Below are 21,308 nucleotides of genomic sequence, written 5' to 3'. Positions count from 1 at the left end.
CTAAAACCCCTTTTGTCAGAAATCGGCTCTGTGAAGGGAAAGCTCTCTATCCGCAGAGCGTCTCCGGGGGATTTCACGCACCACCGAGAACCGTCATTGCGCCAATGTGAAAGAAAAACAAGAAAATTCACCTCTTCACCTCCCCAGAGACAATAATCTCATAAAGCCGTCCTACGGGACAGGAACATAATATCACACCGCGTATTGTTCACTTTTCAATGATCGCGCCGTCATTGGGTGACTCCTCTAAAAAATCCCACGGGGATTTCTCTTCCCGGCTTTGATGAGAGAAAAGTCCCCGGACTGTCACAATGAGAAGACTGAGCGCCATTGTGAGGCAATCAAAGAAATGCGATGATGAAGAAAAAGATTTCAATTGTTATTACACCCAAAGTACCATAAATGAGGAATTACTGGGTCATAGATACCGCAATAGTGAGAAAAATTCCCAACTCTGTGCCAATGAATGCCAATTGCTTAAGGTGGACCTCTGCTCCCAAACCCACCTATCGCGCCTGGGTGCCGAGCCCACCTATCGCGCCTGGGTGCCGAGCCCACCTATCGCGCCTGGGTGCCGAGCCCACCTATCGCGCCTGGGTGCCGAGCTCACCTATCGCGCCTGGGTGCCGAGCCCACCTATCGCGCCTGGGTGCCGAGCCCACCTATCGCGCCTGGGTGCCGAGCCCACCTATCGCGCCTGGGTGCCGAGCCCACCTACAGTGCCTGGGTGCCGAGCCCACCTATCGCACCTGGGTGCTGAGACCATCTACTAAGGCTGGGTGCCGTGCCCAACTACAGTGCCTGGGTGCCGAGCCCACCTACAGTGCCTGGGTGCTGAGCCCACCTACAGTGCCTGGGTGCCGAGCCCAACTACAGTGCCTGGGTGCCAGAGCCCATCTAACGCGCCTGGGTGCCAGAGCCCATCTAACGCGCCTGGGTGCCAGAGCCCACCTACTACGGCTGGGTGCCAAGCCCATCTAAAGCGGCTGGGTGCCAAGCCCAAAAGATTAGTCATGATGAAAACATACAGAAAGTCTCACATAAAACCATCACAAGATGAAAGCGACGGGCACACTGAAAAAGGACGGCAACATTAATACAACAGATAAAACTAATGCGGAAACCAATTATTTTTTCTTGTAAGGATTTCCTTTCCTGGACGTGTGCCAAGATTCAGGGAACAATTCCAGCGATACCAGATTGTTTAAAAGTAAATGCCCCTCCCCCCTCCAGTCCAAATTATTGAGGCTGCTATGAATACTTTATCATACAAAGACATTGTAGACAGTTGTGCTCTTCCAACCCCCCCCCCCCCATTGTAGAAAGCCAGCTCCATAAAGACATGACTGTGCCCCCCCCCATTGTAGAAAGCCAGCTCCATGAAGATTACCGAAGATGGTGGCGGCAGCATCAGAGGACCGGAGGGATGGGCCGGCCTCGGGTGCCGACATCGCAGGCTCCCTGGACAGGTAAGTGTCCTTATTTTAAAAATCAGCAGCTTCAGTACTTGTAGCTGCTGACTTTAAAAAATAAATAAAACAATTGGGCGGACCTGCGCTTTAACCACTTAAGAACCCCTTCACGCCGATATACGTCGGCAGAATGGCCCGGCTGGGCACGCGATTCTTTAAGACCAGCCGACGTCCTCTTTAAATGCCCAGCCGTGGATCGCGGGCGCGCCCGCAACCCGGTCCGAAGCAACGTGACCGCGCCCGCGGGACCCGATCGCCACCGGTGTCCCGCGATCGGTCACCGGAGCTGAAGAATGGGGAGAGGTGAGTGTAAACACACCTTCCCCGTTTTTCATTGTGGCTTGTCACTGATCGTCTGTTCCCTGATATAGGGAAAGAGGATCAATGACGTCACACGTCCAGCCCCGCCCCCTACAGTTAGAAACACATATGAGGTCACACATAACCCCTAGAGCGACCCCTAGTGGTTAACTCCTAAACTGCAATTGTCATTTTCGCAGTAATCAGTGCATTTTTATAGCATTTTTTGCTGTGAAAATGACAATGGTCCCAAAAATGTGTCAAAATTGTCCGATGTGTCCGCCATAATGTCGCAGTCACGAGAAAAAAAAAAAAAAAGGCTGATCGCCGCCATTAGTAGTAAAAAAAAAAGGAAAAATGATAAAAATGCAATAAAACTATCCCCTATTTTCTAAACGCTATAAATTGTGCGCAAACCAATCGATAAACGCTTATTGCAATTTTTTTTTACCAAAAATATGTAGAAGAATACGTATCGGCCTAAACTGAGGGAAAAAAATATATTTTTGGGGGATATTTATTATAGCAAAAAGTAAAAAATATTGCATTTTTTTCAAAATTGACGCTCTATTTTTGTTTATAGCGCAAAAAATAAAAACCGCAGAGGTGATCAAATACCACCAAAAGAAAGCTCTATTTGTGGGGAAAAAAGGACGCCAATTTTGTTTGGGAGCCACGTCGCACGACCGCGCAATTGTCAATTAAAGCGACGCAGTGCCGAATCGCAAAAAGGGCCAAGGTCCTTAACCTGCATAATGGTCCGGGGGGCTGAAGTGGTTAAAGTGGTTGGCAGACAAGGAAACAAAAGATGTACAGGCTGTTAATGGAAAAAGAAGAAGAAGACAAAAATAGACGCCGCCATACATTTCCCACGACCTAATCCCCTCTTAGGAGGAAGGGGGTCTGAGAAATGCAGAGAGTGATTAGACATTATTAGGTAGATTCAGAAAGAGTTAGGCCGGCTTATCAGTAGATTATCAGTAAATAAGCCGACCTAACTCAGAATCTACGCCGACTTATGTCTAAGTGTATTCTCAAACAGAGATACGCTTAAACATATCTAAGATACGACGGCTTGCGCCGTCCTATCTTAGATTGCAATATTTCAGATGGCCGCTAGGTGGCGTTTCCATTGCGGTCGGCGTAGAATATATAAATTAGTAGATACGCTGATTCACAAACGTACGCCCGGCCGCCGCAGTACATTTACGCCGTTTCCGTAAGGCATTATGAGGCCTAAAGTTATTCCATCTAATAGATGGAATAGTAATGTTAAAGTATGGCCGCCGTTCCCGCTTCGAAATTCGAAATTTTTACGTCGTTTGCGTAAGTCGTCCGTGAATAGGGATTTACGTCGTTTACGTCCCAGTCTAAATCAATAGGCCCGTGCGGCGTACTTGGCAGCAATGCACACTGGGAAATGTAGGCGCCCGGCGCATGTGCAGTTGAAAAAAGATGTAAAAAACGTCAGGTCAAGCTCCATTAACATAAAACACGCCCCCTTACACACATTTGAATTAGGCGCCCTTACGCCCGCCCGCTTTAGGCTACGCCGCCGTAACTTAGCAGGCAAGTACTTTGAGAATCAAGTACTTGCCTCGCTAACTTACGGCGGCGTAGCCTAAACACGCTAAGCTACGCCGCCGTAAATTTGCACCATTCTCTCTGAATCTACCTATATGTTATCAGGACTTTCCCAAAAATGTCCCCGATGTCCTTTGTCACACAATTTACAGCCTTCTGCATCCAACCTGATTGTGAAGTTGCAGAATTCTTCTCAAATGACCTTTAAAACGTTCTAGACCCCCAAAAAAACAAAAACGAAACTTTGTATCATTTAGGATCTACTTGGTACCTGTTCTCAATTCCTGACTGGACATCCTAGAAGAATGATGGTTAGAAGATCGGTGGTGATGGTGATGATGGTGGTGATGGTGTTCTCGGTTTTGGTTCCATTGGGAACGGCGGCTTCTTTTGTCTCTGGCGCAATGTTCTGGGTAGTCGTCGCTATCGGAGCTGGAGCGCCTACACCGCTCAGAGTGGTGTTTTTCCCGATGGCCTCGGATCTTCTCCTCTTTGCGGACTTTATCCCTGTCATGGGTTGGCGTTGCCTCAATGCCACTCGGGTGGCACGGGCTCCCCTCGGAGGAGTGCCTGGGGTTCCTGTACGGAAACTGCACTTGGACCGGCTCTTTCCACGGCTCCGGGGCTTTAGAGTTTTTCGAGCCGTTGCTGTCATAGTGGACTTGGCCAAAGGAGACGCGGCTGGGATTCATTCTGCCAAGGGGTTCCTCGCAACGTTTGGGCGGCACGTGCTCCCTCTCGGAGCTTCTTGGTCCTCGAATGTACTCGGAGGAGCTCGTGTATTTAGAACTATCGTTTTGGAAGGTGTAGCCTTCCTCTTCATCATCATTGTCCAAGAAGGGCAAGCCGCTTTGCTCTTGTGTACACATGCAAACACAAAGCGTAGGTTAGTATAAAACACAAACATACGTCTACAAGCAAGGAAAAGCACAACTTCAGAGAGCGGATCTGACAAAAAGACATTACAAGCAAATGAGTATTAGAAGCATCCCAGAACACATTCCGCCTGAAGGCACATACATGACTCAACGGACATATATCATTGGCATGCAAACTACACAAGACTAAAGCAGACTAGATCCTCCTGCGTGCTTGTTCATAGAAACTTTCCTCAACGTGCGACCAAAATAAGAAAAGTTCAATTCTTGCGGATGCTGGCAAGGCGAGTTACCTAGTGACTGGCTGTATATATCAGGAACTCCACACCGGGGATCTCAGAACGGGGATCTTAGAACGGGGATCTCAGAACGGGGAACAGGGATCTCAGAACGGGGAACGGGGATCTCAGAACGGGGAACGGGGATCTCAGAACGGGGAACGGGGATCTCAGAACGCGGGATCTCAGAACGCGGGATCTCAGAACGCGGGATCTCAGAACGCGGGATCTCAGAACGCGGGATCTCAACTCCACTCATCTCTGAGGGGTATAAGGTAGGTTCTACAAATCCAGAGGATGGACGTAGACATCATTGCCATGAGAAATGAAGGAAGCCAATGGGTAGCTCATCCTACCAGCATCCACCCATAACTGAAACGGCAGCTGTGGGCCCACAGACGGCCCCATTAGGAGGTTTGTCAGTGATATCCCATAGATAGAGTATATAATGTATATTTGTCTGGGGGCGGTGTTCCGCACCAAGGAAAAAAAAGGGACCCAACCTATAGCACAAGGGTGCCCAACCAGTCGCCTGCGAAACCCTCTGATGTGGCCCGCGACCTCCTGCTCTGGGATGGTGGGTTGGCAAGCCCAGATCACAGGTTGCCAACCCGCCATTCCCAGAGCATCAGTGTTGTGAATGAAGCTAGGATCCTCCATTCACCTCTATGGAGCGGCAGATGTAAACAGTCTTGTGTCAGTTTTTACCTACCTGCCTCCATTCTAATCCGCAAAAAAAAAAAAAAAAAAACAGAAGGTGATTTGTCCCGTTTTATCTGGGCAGATCGGAGGGCCATAGAGTAGAGCGTCTGTGTCTGTGTCTGCTCAGGTCCTTTCACCCGCCCACTACGCTCATTGTGGCCCATGACCGGTTACCAAGTCACTTAAGTGGCCCTCGCTCTTCAAAAGGTTGGGCACCCCTGCTATAGCACAATCCCCCTATATACTGTATGTGCCCACTCCTGTCTTACCCTTTACTCCCCAATATTGCTGCCCCCCAACACCAACTGATGAGCACCTGCAATCCACTCTACCCCCCCCCCCCCCCAAGCAACCCCCACCAAATATATGGCTGATAAAAGGTCATATACCAACATCCCATTAGCAGGTCAATATAGAAGATGCCCACAATTATCAGGAGGTTTTGTGAGGATGACTTTAAAGTCCTGATAATTGGGCATCATTCATATTCAGAATCGCCCCAGACCAGCGTTCCTCATTCCTCAAGAAGCCCGCACCGGACATTTGGGAATTTCCCTTCGATAGAATAGCTCTTATAAAAAGGCATTGACACGGACATTGATTTAAAGCACTTGTGCAAGTTGAAGGACTTCCTGAAAACATGACATGTTGGGGGCATCTGAGAGTGAGAAGAAAGAAAGAAAGAAAGAAAGAAAGAAAGAAAGAAAGAAAGAAAGAAAGAAAGAAAGAAAGAAAGAAAGAAAGAAAGAAAGAAAGAAAGAAAGAAAGAAAGAAAGAAAGAAAGAAAGAAAGAAGCAAAAAGACAAAGAAGGAAAAAGAGAAAGAGAGGGAAAAAGAAGGAAAAAGAGAAAGAAAAGGAAAAAGAGAAAGAGAAAGAGAAGGAGAAAGAGAAGGAAAAAGAGAAAAAGAGAAGGAAAAAGAAAAAGAGAAGGAAAAAAAGAGAAGGAAAAAAAGAGAAGGAAAAGGAAAAGGAAAAAGAGAAAGAATGAAAGAGAGAAAGAGAAGGAAAAAGAGAAGGAAAAGGAAAAAGAGAAGGAAAAAGAGAAAGAAAAGGAAAAGGAGAAAGAGAGAAAGAATGAAAGAGAGAAGGAAAAAGAGAAAGAATGAAAGAGAGAAAGAGAAGGAAAAAGAGAAAAAGAGAGAAAGAGAAGGAAAGAGAGAGAAAGAGAAGGAAAGAGAGAAAGAGAAAGAAAGAGAAAGAGAAAGAAAAAGAGAAAGAGAAAGAGAAAGAAAAAGAGAAAAAGAGAAGGAAAAAGAGAAAGAAGGAAAAAGAAAAGGAAAAAGAGAAAGAAGGAAAAAGAAAAAAAGAGAAGGAAAAGGAGAAAGAGAAGGAAAAAAGAGAAGGAAAAGGAGAAGGAGAAGGAAAAAGAGAAGGAAAAGGAGAAGGAAAAAGAGAAGGAAAAAGAGAAGGAGAAGGAAAAAGAGAAGGAAAAAGAGAAAGAATGAAAGAGAGAAAGAGAAGGAAAAAGAGAAGGAAAAAGAGAAAGAGAGAAAGAATGAAAGAGAGAAGGAAAAAGAGAAAGAATGAAAGAGAGAAAGAGAAGGAAAAAGAGAAAAAGAGAGAAAGAGAAGGAAAGAGAGAAAGAAAAAGAGAAAGAGAAAGAGAAGGAAAAAGAGAAAGAGAAAGAGAAGGAAAAGGAGAAAGAGAAAGAGAAGGAAAAAGAGAAAAAGAGAAGGAAAAAGAGAAAGAAGGAAAAAGAAAAAAGAGAAGGAAAAGGAGAAAGAGAAGGAAAAAAGAGAAGGAAAAGGAGAAGGAGAAGGAAAAAGAAGGAAAAGGAGAAGGAAAAAGAGAAGGAAAAAGAGAAGGAGAAGGAAAAAGAGAAGGACAAAGAGAAAGAGAAGGAAAAAAGAGAAGGAAAAGGAAAAAGAGAAGGAAAAAGAGAAAGAGAAGGAAAAAAGAGAAGGAAAAGGAAAAAGAGAAGGAAAAAGAGAAAGAGAAGGAAAAAAGAGAAGGAAAAAGAGAAGGAAAAGGAAAAAGAGAAGGAAAAAGAGAAAGAGAAGGAAAAAGAGAAAGAGAAGGAAAGAGAGAAAGAAAAAGAGAAAGAGAAAGAGAAGGAAAAAGAGAAAGAGAAAGAGAAGGAAAAAGAGAAAGAGAAAGAGAAGGAAAAAGAGAAAAAGAGAAGGAAAAAGAGAAAGAAGGAAAAAGAAAAAAGAGAAGGAAAAGGAGAAAGAGAAGGAAAAAAGAGAAGGAAAAGGAGAAGGAGAAGGAAAAAGAGAAGGAAAAGGAGAAGGAAAAAGAGAAGGAAAAAGAGAAGGAGAAGGAAAAAGAGAAGGACAAAGAGAAAGAGAAGGAAAAAAGAGAAGGAAAAGGAAAAAGAGAAGGAAAAAGAGAAAGAGAAGGAAAAAGAGAAGGAAAAGGAAAAAGAGAAGGAAAAAGAGAAAGAGAAGGAAAAAAGAGAAGGAAAAGGAAAAAGAGAAGGAAAAAGAGAAAGAGGAGGAAAAAAGAGAAGGAAAAAGAGAAGGAAAAGGAAAAAGAGAAGGAAAAAGAGAAAGAGAAGGAAAAAGAGAAAGAGAAGGAAAAAGAGAAAGAGAGAGAGACTTTTCTTCTAACAATGAATTAGTCGCCATTTACAAGAGAGCAGAGAGGGGTCACCATTGTGCTCTGAGCCTCTCGTCTTGTAGAATTACAGGTTGGAAGATGAATCTGTAAAACTGATTACGTTAAAAGACAACATTTTGCGTTTCTATGGGCAACAAGCCAATCGTCTTCCTGACTGTGGCTGAATGAGGTGCGATACCTTCTCGGTAGACGTTGGGCCCTATATGGTCTTTGTGAAACATCAACAAGACAAGAGCGCTTTCTTAAAGGAATCTTTTCCTGCGAGGTCCATAGAGGGCGCCATTGCCATTCTCTGGCTGCCATGTTATTACTACACTTGGAACAAATATTAAGCACCGGCATCTAGCCAGGCATTTGGGAAATATCCATCTCTGTCCATACAACTCCAACTGGGGCCATGTATTCCTGTTTATACAACTCTCCCAACCTGTCAATCTTTACGCACACACCCCACTGGGGGCGGGTCTAAAAGGGGAGACGCCTCCATCTATGCTCTACACCAGGGGTAGGCAACCTTAGCCCTCCAGCTGTGGTGAAACTACAAATCCCATCATGCCTCTGCCTCTAGGAGTCATGCCTGTGATTGTCGGGGTCTTGCAAGGTCTCCTGGGACTTGTAGTTTCAAAACAGCTGGAGGGCCGAGGTTCCCCCTCCCCCTGCTCTACACAGACAACGTCGCAGTCTATTGTCTACATGGAAGACGCCACAGTCTACTCTGTAATGCAGCCGTCTTCAAACTGCAGCCCTTTGCTTTCTTTTATCTGGCCCTTGGGGTCTTCAATCCACTGACACCAACAATGGGCCACTATTCCTCCCACTGACACCATCAAAAGGGCACAATTCCTTCCACTGACACAAACTGTGGGGAACATTTCAATCCATCCAATGATGGGGCACAATTTCTTCATTGACAATCATGGGGCACAATTCTCTTCATCGACAATAACTGTGGGGCAGAGTTCCTTCCATTTACATCAACATTGGGCCACTATTCCTCCCACCGACACCAACAATGGGGAAGAATTTCTTCCATTGACACCATTAATGGGGCACTATCCCATTCCTCTGACACCAAAGATAGGGCATTGTTTACTACCACTGGACGCCAGGACATTTTCTACTCCGCTGGCGCTAGTTCAGCCCCCAAAAGTCTGAAAGACGGTAAACTAGACTTTTGTTTAAAAAGTTTGGAGACCCCCCGATCTAAAGGGAGGACGCTACAGTTTACTCTCCACTTCTACAACGGCGTCGCTCCACCTCTACAACGGCGTCACTCCGCCTCTACACAACGGCGTCACTCCGCCTCTACACAACGGCGCCACTCCGCCTCTACACAACGGCGCCACTCCGCCTCTACACAACGGCGCCACTCCGCCTCTACACAACGGCGCCACTCCGCCTCTACACAACGGCGCCACTCCGCCTCTACACAACGGCGCCACTCCGCCTCTACACAACGGCGCCACTCCGCCTCTACACAACGGCGTCACTCCGCCTCTACACTCTACAAGGGCGTCGCTCCGCCTCTACACTCTACAATGGCGTCACTCCGCCTCTACAACGGCGTCACTCCGCCTCTACAACGGCGTCGCTCCGCCTCTACAATGGCGTGTTCATTGCGAGTTTATCTCAGAAACAAAAACAAATACTCCAGCAAGCTGTAAAATGATCCACAGAAGACAAAGCTTTGTTTCCTGCCGCAGTTTAGTGACTTCCCGGTTTTTTCCCGGGTATTGTACATTCATTGTCAGATAAGATCACAATGTCAAATTGTAATCATTCAGCCCCGCCCCGCCGCTCTCACGTGTCCGAATACAGAACATTCTATAAGAACATCAGATCTGGCGAATCACCCTGAATAATGTCATTGCAAAATTCTGAAAAATTCCAGTGAGTCAATGCAGTACTCCCCCCCCCCCCCCCCAGCTGCGCCCTTCATTGCGGCTGAATCATATCAGAGCAGGTGGTACGCGGTTTCACTATCAGTCCGCCCCGCCCCCCCGCCTGTCAGTAATACATCGTTCTTACCTTCCAAGCTGTCCTGAGCTTTCCGCCGCAACTCTTCCTCCTCCAGCTGCTGAAGCCTTTTGGCAATTTCCTAAAAAAAAAAAAAAAAAAAGTTAAAGACGGTAAATGGCATCAATCACTAAAAATGTAAATAACACCAACATATTCCACAGCGCTGTACAAAGTAAGGGCGGCCACAGCCAGAGATGGGAAGCCATTTTCCCCCATACTCAGAAGCAATGTAGGTGAGATATATACACACACACAAATCGTGTGTTTGTGTATATTAACCACTTCAATACCGGGGGGCATTTTCATCCCCTTTCCTGCCCAGGCCAAATTTTCAGCTTTCAGCGCCATCAAGCTTTGAATGACAATTGCGCGGTCGTGCGACGTGGCTCCCAAACAAAATTGGCGTCCTTACTTTCCCCACAAATAGAGCTTTTTTTTGGTGGTATTTGATCACCTCTGCGGTTTTTCATTTTGGCACTGTAAACAAAAGTAGAGCGACAATTTGGGATTTTTTTTTTTACTTTTTGCTATAATAAATATCCCAATTAAAAAAAAAAAAAAAAAAAACGATTTTTGGTAAAAAAAAAACAAATGGCAATTGGTTTGCGCAAAAGTTATAGCGCCTACAAAATAGGGAATAGATTTATGGCATTTCTTTAATTTTTTTTACTAGTAATGGCGGCGAGCTGCGATTTTTGTCAGGACTGTGATATTGTGGTGGACGCATCGGACACTTGACACATTTTTGGGACAATTCACATTTATACTGCGATCAGTGCTATAAAAATGCACTAATTACTGTATAAATGTGATTGGCAGGGAAGGGGTTAACACTAGGGGGGCGATGAAGGGGTTAAATGTGTTGCCTAGGGAGCGATTCTAAGGCCGGGGTCACACCTATGCAAATTGGTTGCGGCTTAAACCGCATCCAATTCGCATAACATTATAAAATACATTGATTTCAATGAGGCTGGTTCACATATGTGCGACGCATTCGCACTGCGCATTGCCCAAAAAACAAGTGCGTTTTCTAGGCATTGCGGTGCGGCTCAGGTGCGAATTCGGGACCATTATCTTCTATGGGGCACGCATCCGATTCGCAGATGTGTTCATTTCTCATCAGGATTTCTCTCATTCACCTCAATACACTTCCCCCCTCCCCCCCTCCCCTCTCCCAGGTCTCCAAATTCGCAGCTAAAACGGAGATGATCTGCTGAACAGCTCTCTTATCTCTTTGCTGAAATTCGCAGCGCACGAGTGTGAATCCAGCCTCGCTGTGGGGGGGAGGGGACTGACTGGGGGAGGTGACCAATGGTTGTCCCTATGTGGGGGGGGGGGGGCACAACCCGCCCTGTCACAGCCCACGTTAGCCGCTCTGTAGAGCGGCAGCTCAAGCAGCATGGTGGAAGGAATCTGCACAGCGAGTTGCACCCGCCACACTAATGCGTGCAAGGTTATTAGGATGTGCCCAGGCACTCCCGGCACACCCCGTGCGCACGCCTATGCTCAGAAGAGGGACGCTTGCCCCAATTTGCCGGCAGGTATGTTGAAGCGGACTGCCCCCCCTGCTGTTCATCTGCTTTACCAAGTCTGTGATTCAAGCTGCTGAAGCCAGCGAGCAACAAAGCCAGGCACTTGGCATTAAAAAAAAAAAAAAAAAAAGAAGAAGAGGTCAGCAACAGCAGCGCCCCCCCCGCCGCGTTTCGCTGTCCTCTTTAAAAACGTTATAATCTGAGAATGGATTAGCAGTGAGGGAGAAATAATCGAAGGACTCGTGTAGTCGGGCGCCGTTGTGACTCTCCTTGCCCCCCCCCCCCCGATGGTGCAGCGTGGGCACTCCACCCGCTACGCGTTTCTTCGGACGCAGCGGATCTTATTGCAGTTTAGGAAAAGCTGACTTTTGCTGCATTACGCATTTCAAAACACTTGCATTCCACTCTACCCCCCACCTTAAATGGCCAAATAACAAATCCCCCCCCCCCCCCAATCCGTGTAACGACGGGTCACGTGATGCATTTGTCACACGCATGCAAAGGTCAGCATCTGACAACAGCCCCACATTACAAAATCCAAGGCGAGAGTGACACAGAATTTGTCCATAATTATGTCAGAAGGGTCAGGAAGATGAGAGGGAGCAGGGTGGGGGGGGGGAGGGGAGGGGAGTTTTACTTCTTCTTTGATTGGCCAACTCTTTCCTAATATTCTCCCTGAGGTGTAAATGGGGCCCCAAAGTATTGAATGTCTGGATCAGCGAAAATACCAATTACACAACAAAGGACTTTTCTGTATGGAAAGGAGAGCGGCGAGACGGCCCCCCCTGCTGCTCAGTATTAGTACTGCGCCCAATGTATCCGATCCTCTGAAGAACGTTACATTGTATGAAGGATCATTTACTCACATTCAGCCCCCCCTGCTGCTCAGTATTAGTACTGCGCCCAATGTATCCGATCCTCTGTAGAACGTTACATTGTATGAAGGATCATTTACTCACATTCAATGCTAAAAGAAATCTATTTGTAGCTGAATTTCAGGAAAGGATTTTTTTTTTATCTTTTTACATCGTTACAGGATCTAAGAATGGAGGATGGGTGAATGATCGATAGCTCCACCCCCTCCATTCATAGAAGATGTAGTAAAGCTTCTATGAATGGTGGATCTGGAAGGGGCGGGGCAAAAGGTGGACTCTCCTGATCAAAGCCTGCGACAACCCCTTCGTTATAATAACACCCGCCACAATGGAAGATTACGGAGGGGGGGGGAGATTTTCTACTAACAGAAGAGAAATCAGCACAAGGGACACATCCTGCCGACTGTGTGATGTTCCTTGTGCTGATTGATCCAGAAACGTCAGTGCAGCACTGGATGAGAGATGCAAGGGTCTGTCAGGAGTCCAGAAACTCATTGGCCTTTTATACAAACACACTAATTGCAAGCAAACAGGTCCCAGGTGAGGATGGTTACCTATATTTTTTTGGTGGAGAATGCGGGCAAAGATGGTTATCTTTAATAGCCATTCAAACCCCTTTGTGTCACCTTGTGTGCATGTTATCAGGGTAAAATCTACGGGGTATGTAAACTTTTGATCAGGGTCATTTGGGTAGTTTATGTTGTGATTATGACTTAAAAAGAGTAAAACACAGGTGATTGATAATAAATGGCTTCAGCCGAACACCAACCCTTCCTTCCCCATTGGGAACTCTTCCTGCTCTATGGGAACCCTTCCTTCCTCTATGGGAACCCTTCCTTCTTCTATGGGAACCCTTCCTCCTCTATGGGAACCCTTCCTTCTCCCTTGTGGGACCTTTCTCCTCTATGGGAACCCTTCCTCCTCTATAGGAACCATTCCTGCTCTATGGGGACCCTTCCTCCTCTATGGGGACCCTTCCTACCTCTATGGGGACCCTTCCTTCCCCATTGGGAACTCTTCCTCCTCTATGGGAACCCCTCTTTCTATGGGAACCCTTCCTTCTTCTATGGGAACTCTTCCTCCTCTATGGGAACCCTTCCTCCTCTATAGGGACCCTTCCTCTATGGGAACCCTTACTTCCTCTATGGGAACCCATCCTCCTCTATGGGAACCCTTCCTTCCCCATTGGGGACCCTTCCTTTTTCTATGGGAACCCTTCATTCCCCATTCTTCCTCCTCTATGGAAACCCTTTCTTCTTCTATGGAAAAGCCTTCCTTCTTCTATGGGAACCCTTCCTTCCTCTATGGGAACTCTTCCTCCTCTATAGGGACCTCTCTCCTCTATGGGAACCCTTCCTTCCCCATTGGGAACTCTTCCTCCTCTATGGGAACCCCTTCTTCTATGGGAACCATTCCCTCCCAATAGGGAACCCTTCCTTCTTCTATGGGAACCCTTCCTTCCCCATTGGGAACTCTTCCTCCTCTATGGAAACCCCTCCTTCTATGGGAACCCTTGCTTCTTCTATGGGAAACCTTCCTCCTCTATGGGAACCCTTCCTTCCCCATTGGGAACCCTTCCTCCTCTATGGGGACCCTTCCTTCCCCATTGGGGACCCTTCCTTCCTCTATGGGAACCCTTCCTTCCCCATTGGGGACCCTTCCTCCTCTATGGGAACCCTTCCTCCTCTATGGGAACCCTTCCTTCCCCATTGGGAACCCTTCCTCCTCTATGGGGACCCTTCCTTCCTCTATGGGAACCCTTCCTTCCCCATTGGGAACTCTTCCTCCTCTATGGGAACCCTTTCTTCCTCTATGGGAACCCTTCCTTCCTCTATGGGAACCCTTCCTTCCTTCTATGGGAACCCTTCCTTCCCCATTGGGGACCCTTCCTCCTCTATAGGAACCATTTCTCCTCTATGGGGACCCTTCCTCCTTAGGAGGATTGTATTATGAATAATACATTAATTATAAATAATAATTTTATTATAAATAATATTAATTATTATTATACAGGATTGATATAGCGCCAACAGTTTGCACAGCACTTAACAAATAATAATAATAATAATAATTAAAAAATGCTTTTATTATAAATAATAAGACTAATTGATTTTATAATTAATAGGATTAGAAATAATAATTTTATAATACATAATACATTATTTTATTATATAGAATTTATAAATAATCATAATATGATTATTATAGATTCATATTAAAATGATGATGATTATTACTATAATTATGAATAATATTTATTAGAAATCTATTTTTATGTAAAAGGTCACATTGCACATTGTGACTCGGCGGATATTTTTGTATATTTTTTGATGTGTGATCCTTCCCTGGAATGATTCGTTTGAGTCGTGTGACGGAGGAAAAGAGGAAGTCGGCATTTCTAATACAAGTCAGATGTTTAGGATGTGAAATGACGAGGATCACAAGAGATCGCCGTTTAGAACCCTGGGCTGTGTTTAAGGACATGTACAGCCAGAAAGGAAAATGATTGAGCATGGCGGACAGAGATATGCGTTTTACTCTTTATGATGTCTCACAGCCGGGAGTGGAGGGTGCAGACGGCACTGCAGTATATAAAGAGACGGAGAGCGCCATTCAGAATAAGGATCACATAACATGCAGCCTGTGACAACAGAAGATTGAGCTCTATAGTCTCTCACAGTATTTATAACTTACGAGTGGGTGACACCTAGTGGCCAAACTCAGAATTGTTCTAACACCCCCTTACAAATTTGTGATATTCCCATTTTAGGGCCCCCTGGGTTTAGGGGTTTGTGGGGTTCTTTGATGGGTAACAGGCACCAACATACAGATACACACAGATCCATAGCGCAGATCAAGACTGGCCTTTCTTGTACATGGACAACCTGGGTGCTGGTCATTGTAGTCCATCTCCACCGTTCATTGAAAGGATAAAAGAATGTCATCTGTACTTCACTCAGCTCCCCTATCATTGTGAGCAAACCAGGAGCGACGAAACGCGTCAAGCAAGGCTGTTTTTTTTTGGGTGGAGAGATTGCTGTATGCAGTCAATTCATTGATTAGTAAAAAAATACTATAATATGAGCCAAGTGGAGTGTGGCTGACATTCGATCATATTCACATACAGATGTCAGTCTACAGGGGCTCAGAGGATGTACACTTCAAGGCAAGTATAGGCGTGTCACTATAGAGGAAGCGTTCCTATAGGAGGAGGAAGAGAAATTCCTATAGGAGGAGGAAGAGTTTCTACTATAGGAGGAGGAAGGAAGGGTTCCCACCATAGAGGAAGGAAGGAAGGGTTCCCATAGAGGAAAGAAGAGTTCCCATAGGAGGAGGAAGGGTTCCCATAGGAAGAGGAAGGGTTCCCATAGGAAGAGGAAGGGTTCCCATAGGAAGAGGAAGGGTTCCCATAGGAAGAGGAAGGGTTCCCATAGGAGGAGGGAGGAAGGGTTCCCATAGGAGAAGGAAGGGTTCCCATAGAGAAAAGAAGAGTTCCCATAGAGAAAAGAAGAGTTCCCATAGAGGAAGGAAGGGTTCCCATAGAGGAAGGAAGGGTTCCCATAGAGGAAGGAAGGGTTCCCATAGAGGAAGGAAGGGTTCCCATAGAGGAAGGAAGGGTTCCCAAAGAGGAAGGAAGGGTTCCCATAGAGAAAAGAAGGGTTCCCATAGAGGAAGGAAGGGTCCCCATAGAGGAAGGAAGGGTTCCCATAGAGGAAGGAAGGGTTCCCATAGAGGGAGGAAGGGTTCCCATAGAGGAAGGAAGGGTCCCCATAGAGGAGGAAGGGTTCCCATAGAGGAGGAAGGGTTCCCATAGAGGAAGGAAGGGTTCCCATAGAGGAAGGAAGGGTTCCCATAGAGGAAGGAAGGGTTCCCATAGAGAAAAGAAGAGTTCCCATAGAGGAAGGAAGGGTTCCCATAGAGGAGGAAGGGTTCCCATAGAGGAGGAAGAGTTCCCATAGAGGAGGAAGGGTTCCCATAGAGGAGGAAGGGTCCCCATAGAGGAGGAAGGGTCCCCATAGAGGAGGAAGGGTTCCTATAGAGGAAGGAAGGGTTCCCATAGAGGAAGGAAGGGTTCCCATAGAGGGAGGAAGGGTTCCCATAGAGGGAGGAAGGGTCCCCATAGAGGGAGGAAGGGTCCCCATAGAGGGAGGAAGGGTCCCCATAGAGGAAGGAAGGGTCCCCATAGAGGGAGGAAGGGTTCCCATAGAGGACGAAGGGTTCCCATAGAGGACGAAGGGTTCCCATAGAGGACGAAGGGTTCCCATAGAGGACGAAGGGTTCCCATAGAGGACGAAGGGTTCCCATAGAGGACGAAGGGTTCCCATAGAGGAGGAAGGGTCCCCATAGAGGAGGAAGGGTCCCCATAGAGGAGGAAGGGTCCCCATAGAGGAGGAAGGGTTCCCATAGAGGAGGAAGGGTCCCCATAGAAGGAAGGAAGGGTCCCCATAGAGGAGGAAGGGTCCCCATAGAGGAGGAAGGGTTCCCATAGAGGAGGAAGGGTTCCCATAGAGGAGGAAGGGTCCCCATAGAAGGAAGGAAGGGTCCCCATAGAAGGAAGGAAGGGTCCCCATAGAGGAGGAAGGGTCCCCATAGAGAAGGAAGGGTTCCCATTGAGGAAGGAAGGGTTCCCATAGAGGAGGAAGGGTTCCTATAGAGGAAGGAAGGGTTCCCATAGAGGAAGGAAGGGTTCCCATAGAGGGAGGAAGGGTCCCCATAGAGGGAGGAAGGGTCCCCATAGAGGAAGGAAGGGTCCCCATAGAGGGAGGAAGGGTTCCCATAGAGGACGAAGGGTTCCCATAGAGGACGAAGGGTTCCCATAGAGGACGAAGGGTTCCCATAGAGGACGAAGGGTTCCCATAGAGGACGAAGGGTTCCCATAGAGGACGAAGGGTTCCCATAGAGGAAGGAAGGGTTCCCATAGAGGAGGAAGGGTCCCCATAGAGGAGGAAGGGTCCCCATAGAGGAGGAAGGGTTCCCATAGAGGAGGAAGGGTCCCCATAGAAGGAAGGAAGGGTCCCCATAGAGGACGAAGGGTTCCCATAGAGGGAGGAAGGGTTCCCATAGAGGGAGGAAGGGTTCCTATACCAACAAGTGAAATTTAAATAACCTGTGTAAACAAACAAATGATGCAGACTTTTGCACCACCTTCAGCACATCTCTCTTGTATGATAATGGTCGCTGTGATGAGGTTTTGTGGTCGATGAGATCAGACGCTCGCTGAGCATTACGTACAGCACAGCTGTGATAGTCTGTATGCGTCAAGCACACGTTCATCCCGTCATTTACATTATACCCCACCCCCCACACACACATTACCCATCACTTCCTGTGTGGTCACCAAAACCTCCCCCAACAAGGAACAGACCCCCGTGCATCTATGTCTCCCCCTACTGGATGCCGAGAAGTACAAATCCCACAACAACCGCCATGTTTTCCTACAAATCCCTATTCTAGGTTTGTATAGAGAGTGACGTGTGTGTTGGAGCCCTTGGCGGGTTTTTATTGTCACTTGTTGGGGTGACCTACCCATCGGAAAATCTCTCCAACAAGAACAGAAACACATCAATAGATAGAAATATAGAAAATGGCCGAATAAATGGAGATATAGAACCCCAAGAACAAAGAATAACATATATTGCAGCTTCCTTTGTATCTCTCTATCTTCCGTCTGATCAATGTTTATAAACAATGTTACTTTGTATCTCTCTATCTCCCGTCTGATCAATGTTTATAAACAATGTTACTTTGTATCTCTCTATCTCCCGTCTGATCAATGTTTATAAACAATGTTACTTTGTATCTCTATCTCCCGTCTGATCAATGTTTATAAACAATGTTACTTTGTATCTCTCTATCTCCCGTCTGATCAATGTTTATAAACAATGTTACTTTGTATCTCTCTATCTCCTGTCTGATCAATGTTTATAAACAATGTTACTTTGTATCTCTCTATCTCCTGTCTGATCAATGTTTATAAACAATGTTACTTTGTATCTCTATCTCCCGTCTGATCAATGTTTATAAACAATGTTACTTTGTATCTCTCTATCTCCCGTCTGATCAATGTTTATAAACAATGTTACTTTGTATCTCTATCTCCTGTCTGATCAATGTTTATAAACAATGTTACTTTGTATCTCTCTCTCCTGTCTGATCAATGTTTATAAACAATGTTACTTTGTATCTCTCTATCTCCTGTCTGATCAATGTTTATAAACAATGTTACTTTGTATCTCTCTATCTCCCGTCTGATCGATGTTTATAAACAATGTTACTTTGTATCTCTCTCTCCTGTCTGATCAATGTTTATAAACAATGTTACTTTGTATCTCTCTCTCCCGTCTGATCAATGTTTATAAACAATGTTACTTTGTATCTCTCTATCTCCCGTCTGATCAATGTTTATAAACAATGTTACTTTGTATCTCTCTATCTCCCGTCTGATCGATGTTTATAAACAATGTTACTTTGTATCTCTCTCTCCTGTCTGATCAATGTTTATAAACAATGTTACTTTGTATCTCTCTCTCCCGTCTGATCAATGTTTATAAACAATGTTACTTTGTATCTCTCTATCTCCCGTCTGATCAATGTTTATAAACAATGTTACTTTGTATCTCTCTATCTCCTGTCTGATCAATGTTTATAAACAATGTTACTTTGTTTAGATGAGGTGGCTGCATTATTATTATTATTATTTTTAGTGTGCACTACATTCTTTTCATTCATTGTCCCTACTAGTAACACTTCTTGTCCTGGGGGGGGGGGGGCATGGCCCACTTACTGTACTATGAAGAGTATGCATATATGTGGTCATCTTAGGCCTGGACTACAGAACGCCTTCCCCTCTGCTCATCTTTTTAAAGGGGGGGGGGGGGGGTGTTTTGTAACTGATAACAGTCAGCATGGGAAGCCATCCGCTCATTTGCTAGATGTGATTGGGGCGGCAATAGGCAATTGGGCCGCACGCCGCCAGCAGGGGGCACGTTCCTGCGCACTGTGGGAAGAACGCCCTTCCAGCGCGATTTTCTGGCGTTTGCCGGTCCTAATAATTGCCAATTCTTCTTTCCCCGAGAAAGGTTTTTATTTTCTCTGTACATTGTACCCGCGCATGCGCGGTGCAGCGTACATTACCAGCATCTTAGAGAAGGAGTCGGGGAAGATGGAGATCCTGTGAGCATCATCAGTGTCCGTCCAATGACAGAAGAGAACGGAGAATAGGCGCGGGACATAGAAGGTAAAAAAAATAAAAAAACGCTTTGCATTTATTTTTGTTTTCAGCTGGTGGGGGGAGGGGGAGGGGGCGGAGCCGTGACATTTCCTGTGTTTCAGAATTAAAGTGCAGCCGAGGTCTTCCTCCCCCGGGGGGGGGGGGGAATTCACAACGACCTTTCTGATCGGCAAAGGTGCCGATCTAACAGAGTGTGAAGTGCGGCAAAACAACACAAAGCGTTCGACACGCAAAGCGAAAGCGACGCAAATTCTGATCAAAAGGCCCCGAAATTCCCCTAAAAATTTACAAATCATCGACATTCACAGGGACTTCCCATTGTAATGTATCAGAAGAGCCGCAACAATGTAACGTATCAGAAGAGCCGCAACAATGTAACGTATCAGAAGAGCCGCAACAATGTAACGTATCAAAAGAGCCGCAACAATGTAACGTATCAGAAGAGCAGCGACAATGTAACGTATCAGAAGAGCAGCGACAATGTAACGTATCAGAAGAGCAGCGACAATGTAACGTATCAGAAGAGCCGCAACAATGTAACGTATCAGAAGAGCAGCGACAATGTAACGTATCAGAAGAGCCGCAACAATGTAACGTATCAGAAGAGCAGCGACAATGTAACGTATCAGAAGAGCAGCAACAATGTAACGTATCAGAAGAGCAGCGACAATGTAACGTATCAGAAGAGCAGCGACAATGTAACGTATCAGAAGAGCAGCGACAATGTAACGTATCAGAAGAGCCGCAACAATGTAACACTGGATACAAATGTAACACTCTGACCCTTCCGTCTCGGATTGCTACATTTGTGTCACACGTTACTTTGTATCGGATAATCATTGAAGGGCGCAGAATCTGCCATCGTTTTCTGTCAGACCTCTCGACGCGTTTCCAGTTACCGGGGGGGGCTGCTGCTAGAAATCACGAGGGCCGCGTACAACCTACCTACGTGACGGGGCCCCCACCTGCTCAAAAGTGATCGGGGACATTGATCTCTCAGCTGCAGTGATGAATGAACAGGAATCGCTCCGAGGCTCCCCGCTTCTTCTTCACAAACTAAAAGCATAGCAAACACAATTTACTATGCTTCAGTGATGAATGGACACGGAAGGGATAGGTACTGATCGCTCACTGTGTTTATTCAGGAAAGGAAGGGGCCAGAAAATGTACGTATTTACCGACTCCTTCCACCCGCTCTGAATCCTCAGACATGCAGCTGCTGCGGATGGAAGAGGAAAGGAGGGAAGCCAAAAGTGCTGCAAAAAAAAAAAACACGGGGGGGGGGGGCAGACAGCAGATGAAGGCGGAGCATGTACTAGAACCAATCCCCCTGCAGTGCAACCTGAGGGAGAAAGAGGAGGAGAAGCTGGCTGGGGGCGGGGCGGGGGATAGAAGAGGATCGGTGTCTGCAATAAGACAGTAGCTGGCCCCTCAGCAGGTCCCCGGGCCCAGTACAGGACGGCTGGCTGTGTCAGTTGGCGTCACATTGCCCACCACCCTATCACAGTCACTACAAAGCCACCCTCACTTGCTCGCTCCTGAGATGGACCATAGTCTAAGGCAGGGGGAGGCAACCAGTAGCCCTCCAGCTGTTGTGGAACTACATTTCCCACGAGGCATTGCAAGGCTGGCAGTTACAATTACTCCCAGAGGCATGATGGGACTTGTAGTTCTGCAGCAGCTGGAGGGCCCCCAGGTGGTCTACCCCTGGTCTAAGGGACCAAGTCCTTAATCCTTAGTTCATGGATGCTCAAACGGTGGCCCTCCAGCTGTTGCGGAACTACAAGTCCCATGAGGCATCGCAAGCCGCTGACAGATACAAGCATGACTCCCAAAGGCAGAGGCATGATGGGAATTGTAGCTTTGCAACAGCTGGA

At 46.5% G+C, this 21,308-nt stretch overlaps 1 protein-coding gene across 3 annotated transcripts in view; it reads right to left on the bottom strand.

The window, feature by feature from the left end:
* Window positions 1–21,308, bottom strand: part of LOC120915775 (coiled-coil domain-containing protein 50-like) — a 61,048-nt gene that overhangs the window by 18,742 nt on the left and 20,998 nt on the right. For 2 of the 3 annotated variants that reach the window (XM_040326564.1, XM_040326565.1), the window contains exons 5-6: window positions 9,803–9,872; window positions 3,628–4,212 (exon numbers count right to left, since the gene is read on the bottom strand). In XM_040326564.1, coding sequence (XP_040182498.1) covers window positions 3,628–4,212; window positions 9,803–9,872 — 655 coding nt within the window. The remainder of the gene's footprint in view (window positions 1–3,627; window positions 4,213–9,802; window positions 9,873–21,308) is intronic. The other variant, XM_040326566.1, reaches the window with a different exon arrangement.

Source organism: Rana temporaria, chromosome 10 (genome assembly GCF_905171775.1).
Source record: "Rana temporaria chromosome 10, aRanTem1.1, whole genome shotgun sequence".
NCBI classification, from domain to species: domain Eukaryota; kingdom Metazoa; phylum Chordata; class Amphibia; order Anura; family Ranidae; genus Rana; species Rana temporaria.
The sequence above is the reverse complement of the archived record's forward strand: the minus strand, read 5'-3'. Positions and strand labels throughout refer to the sequence as shown.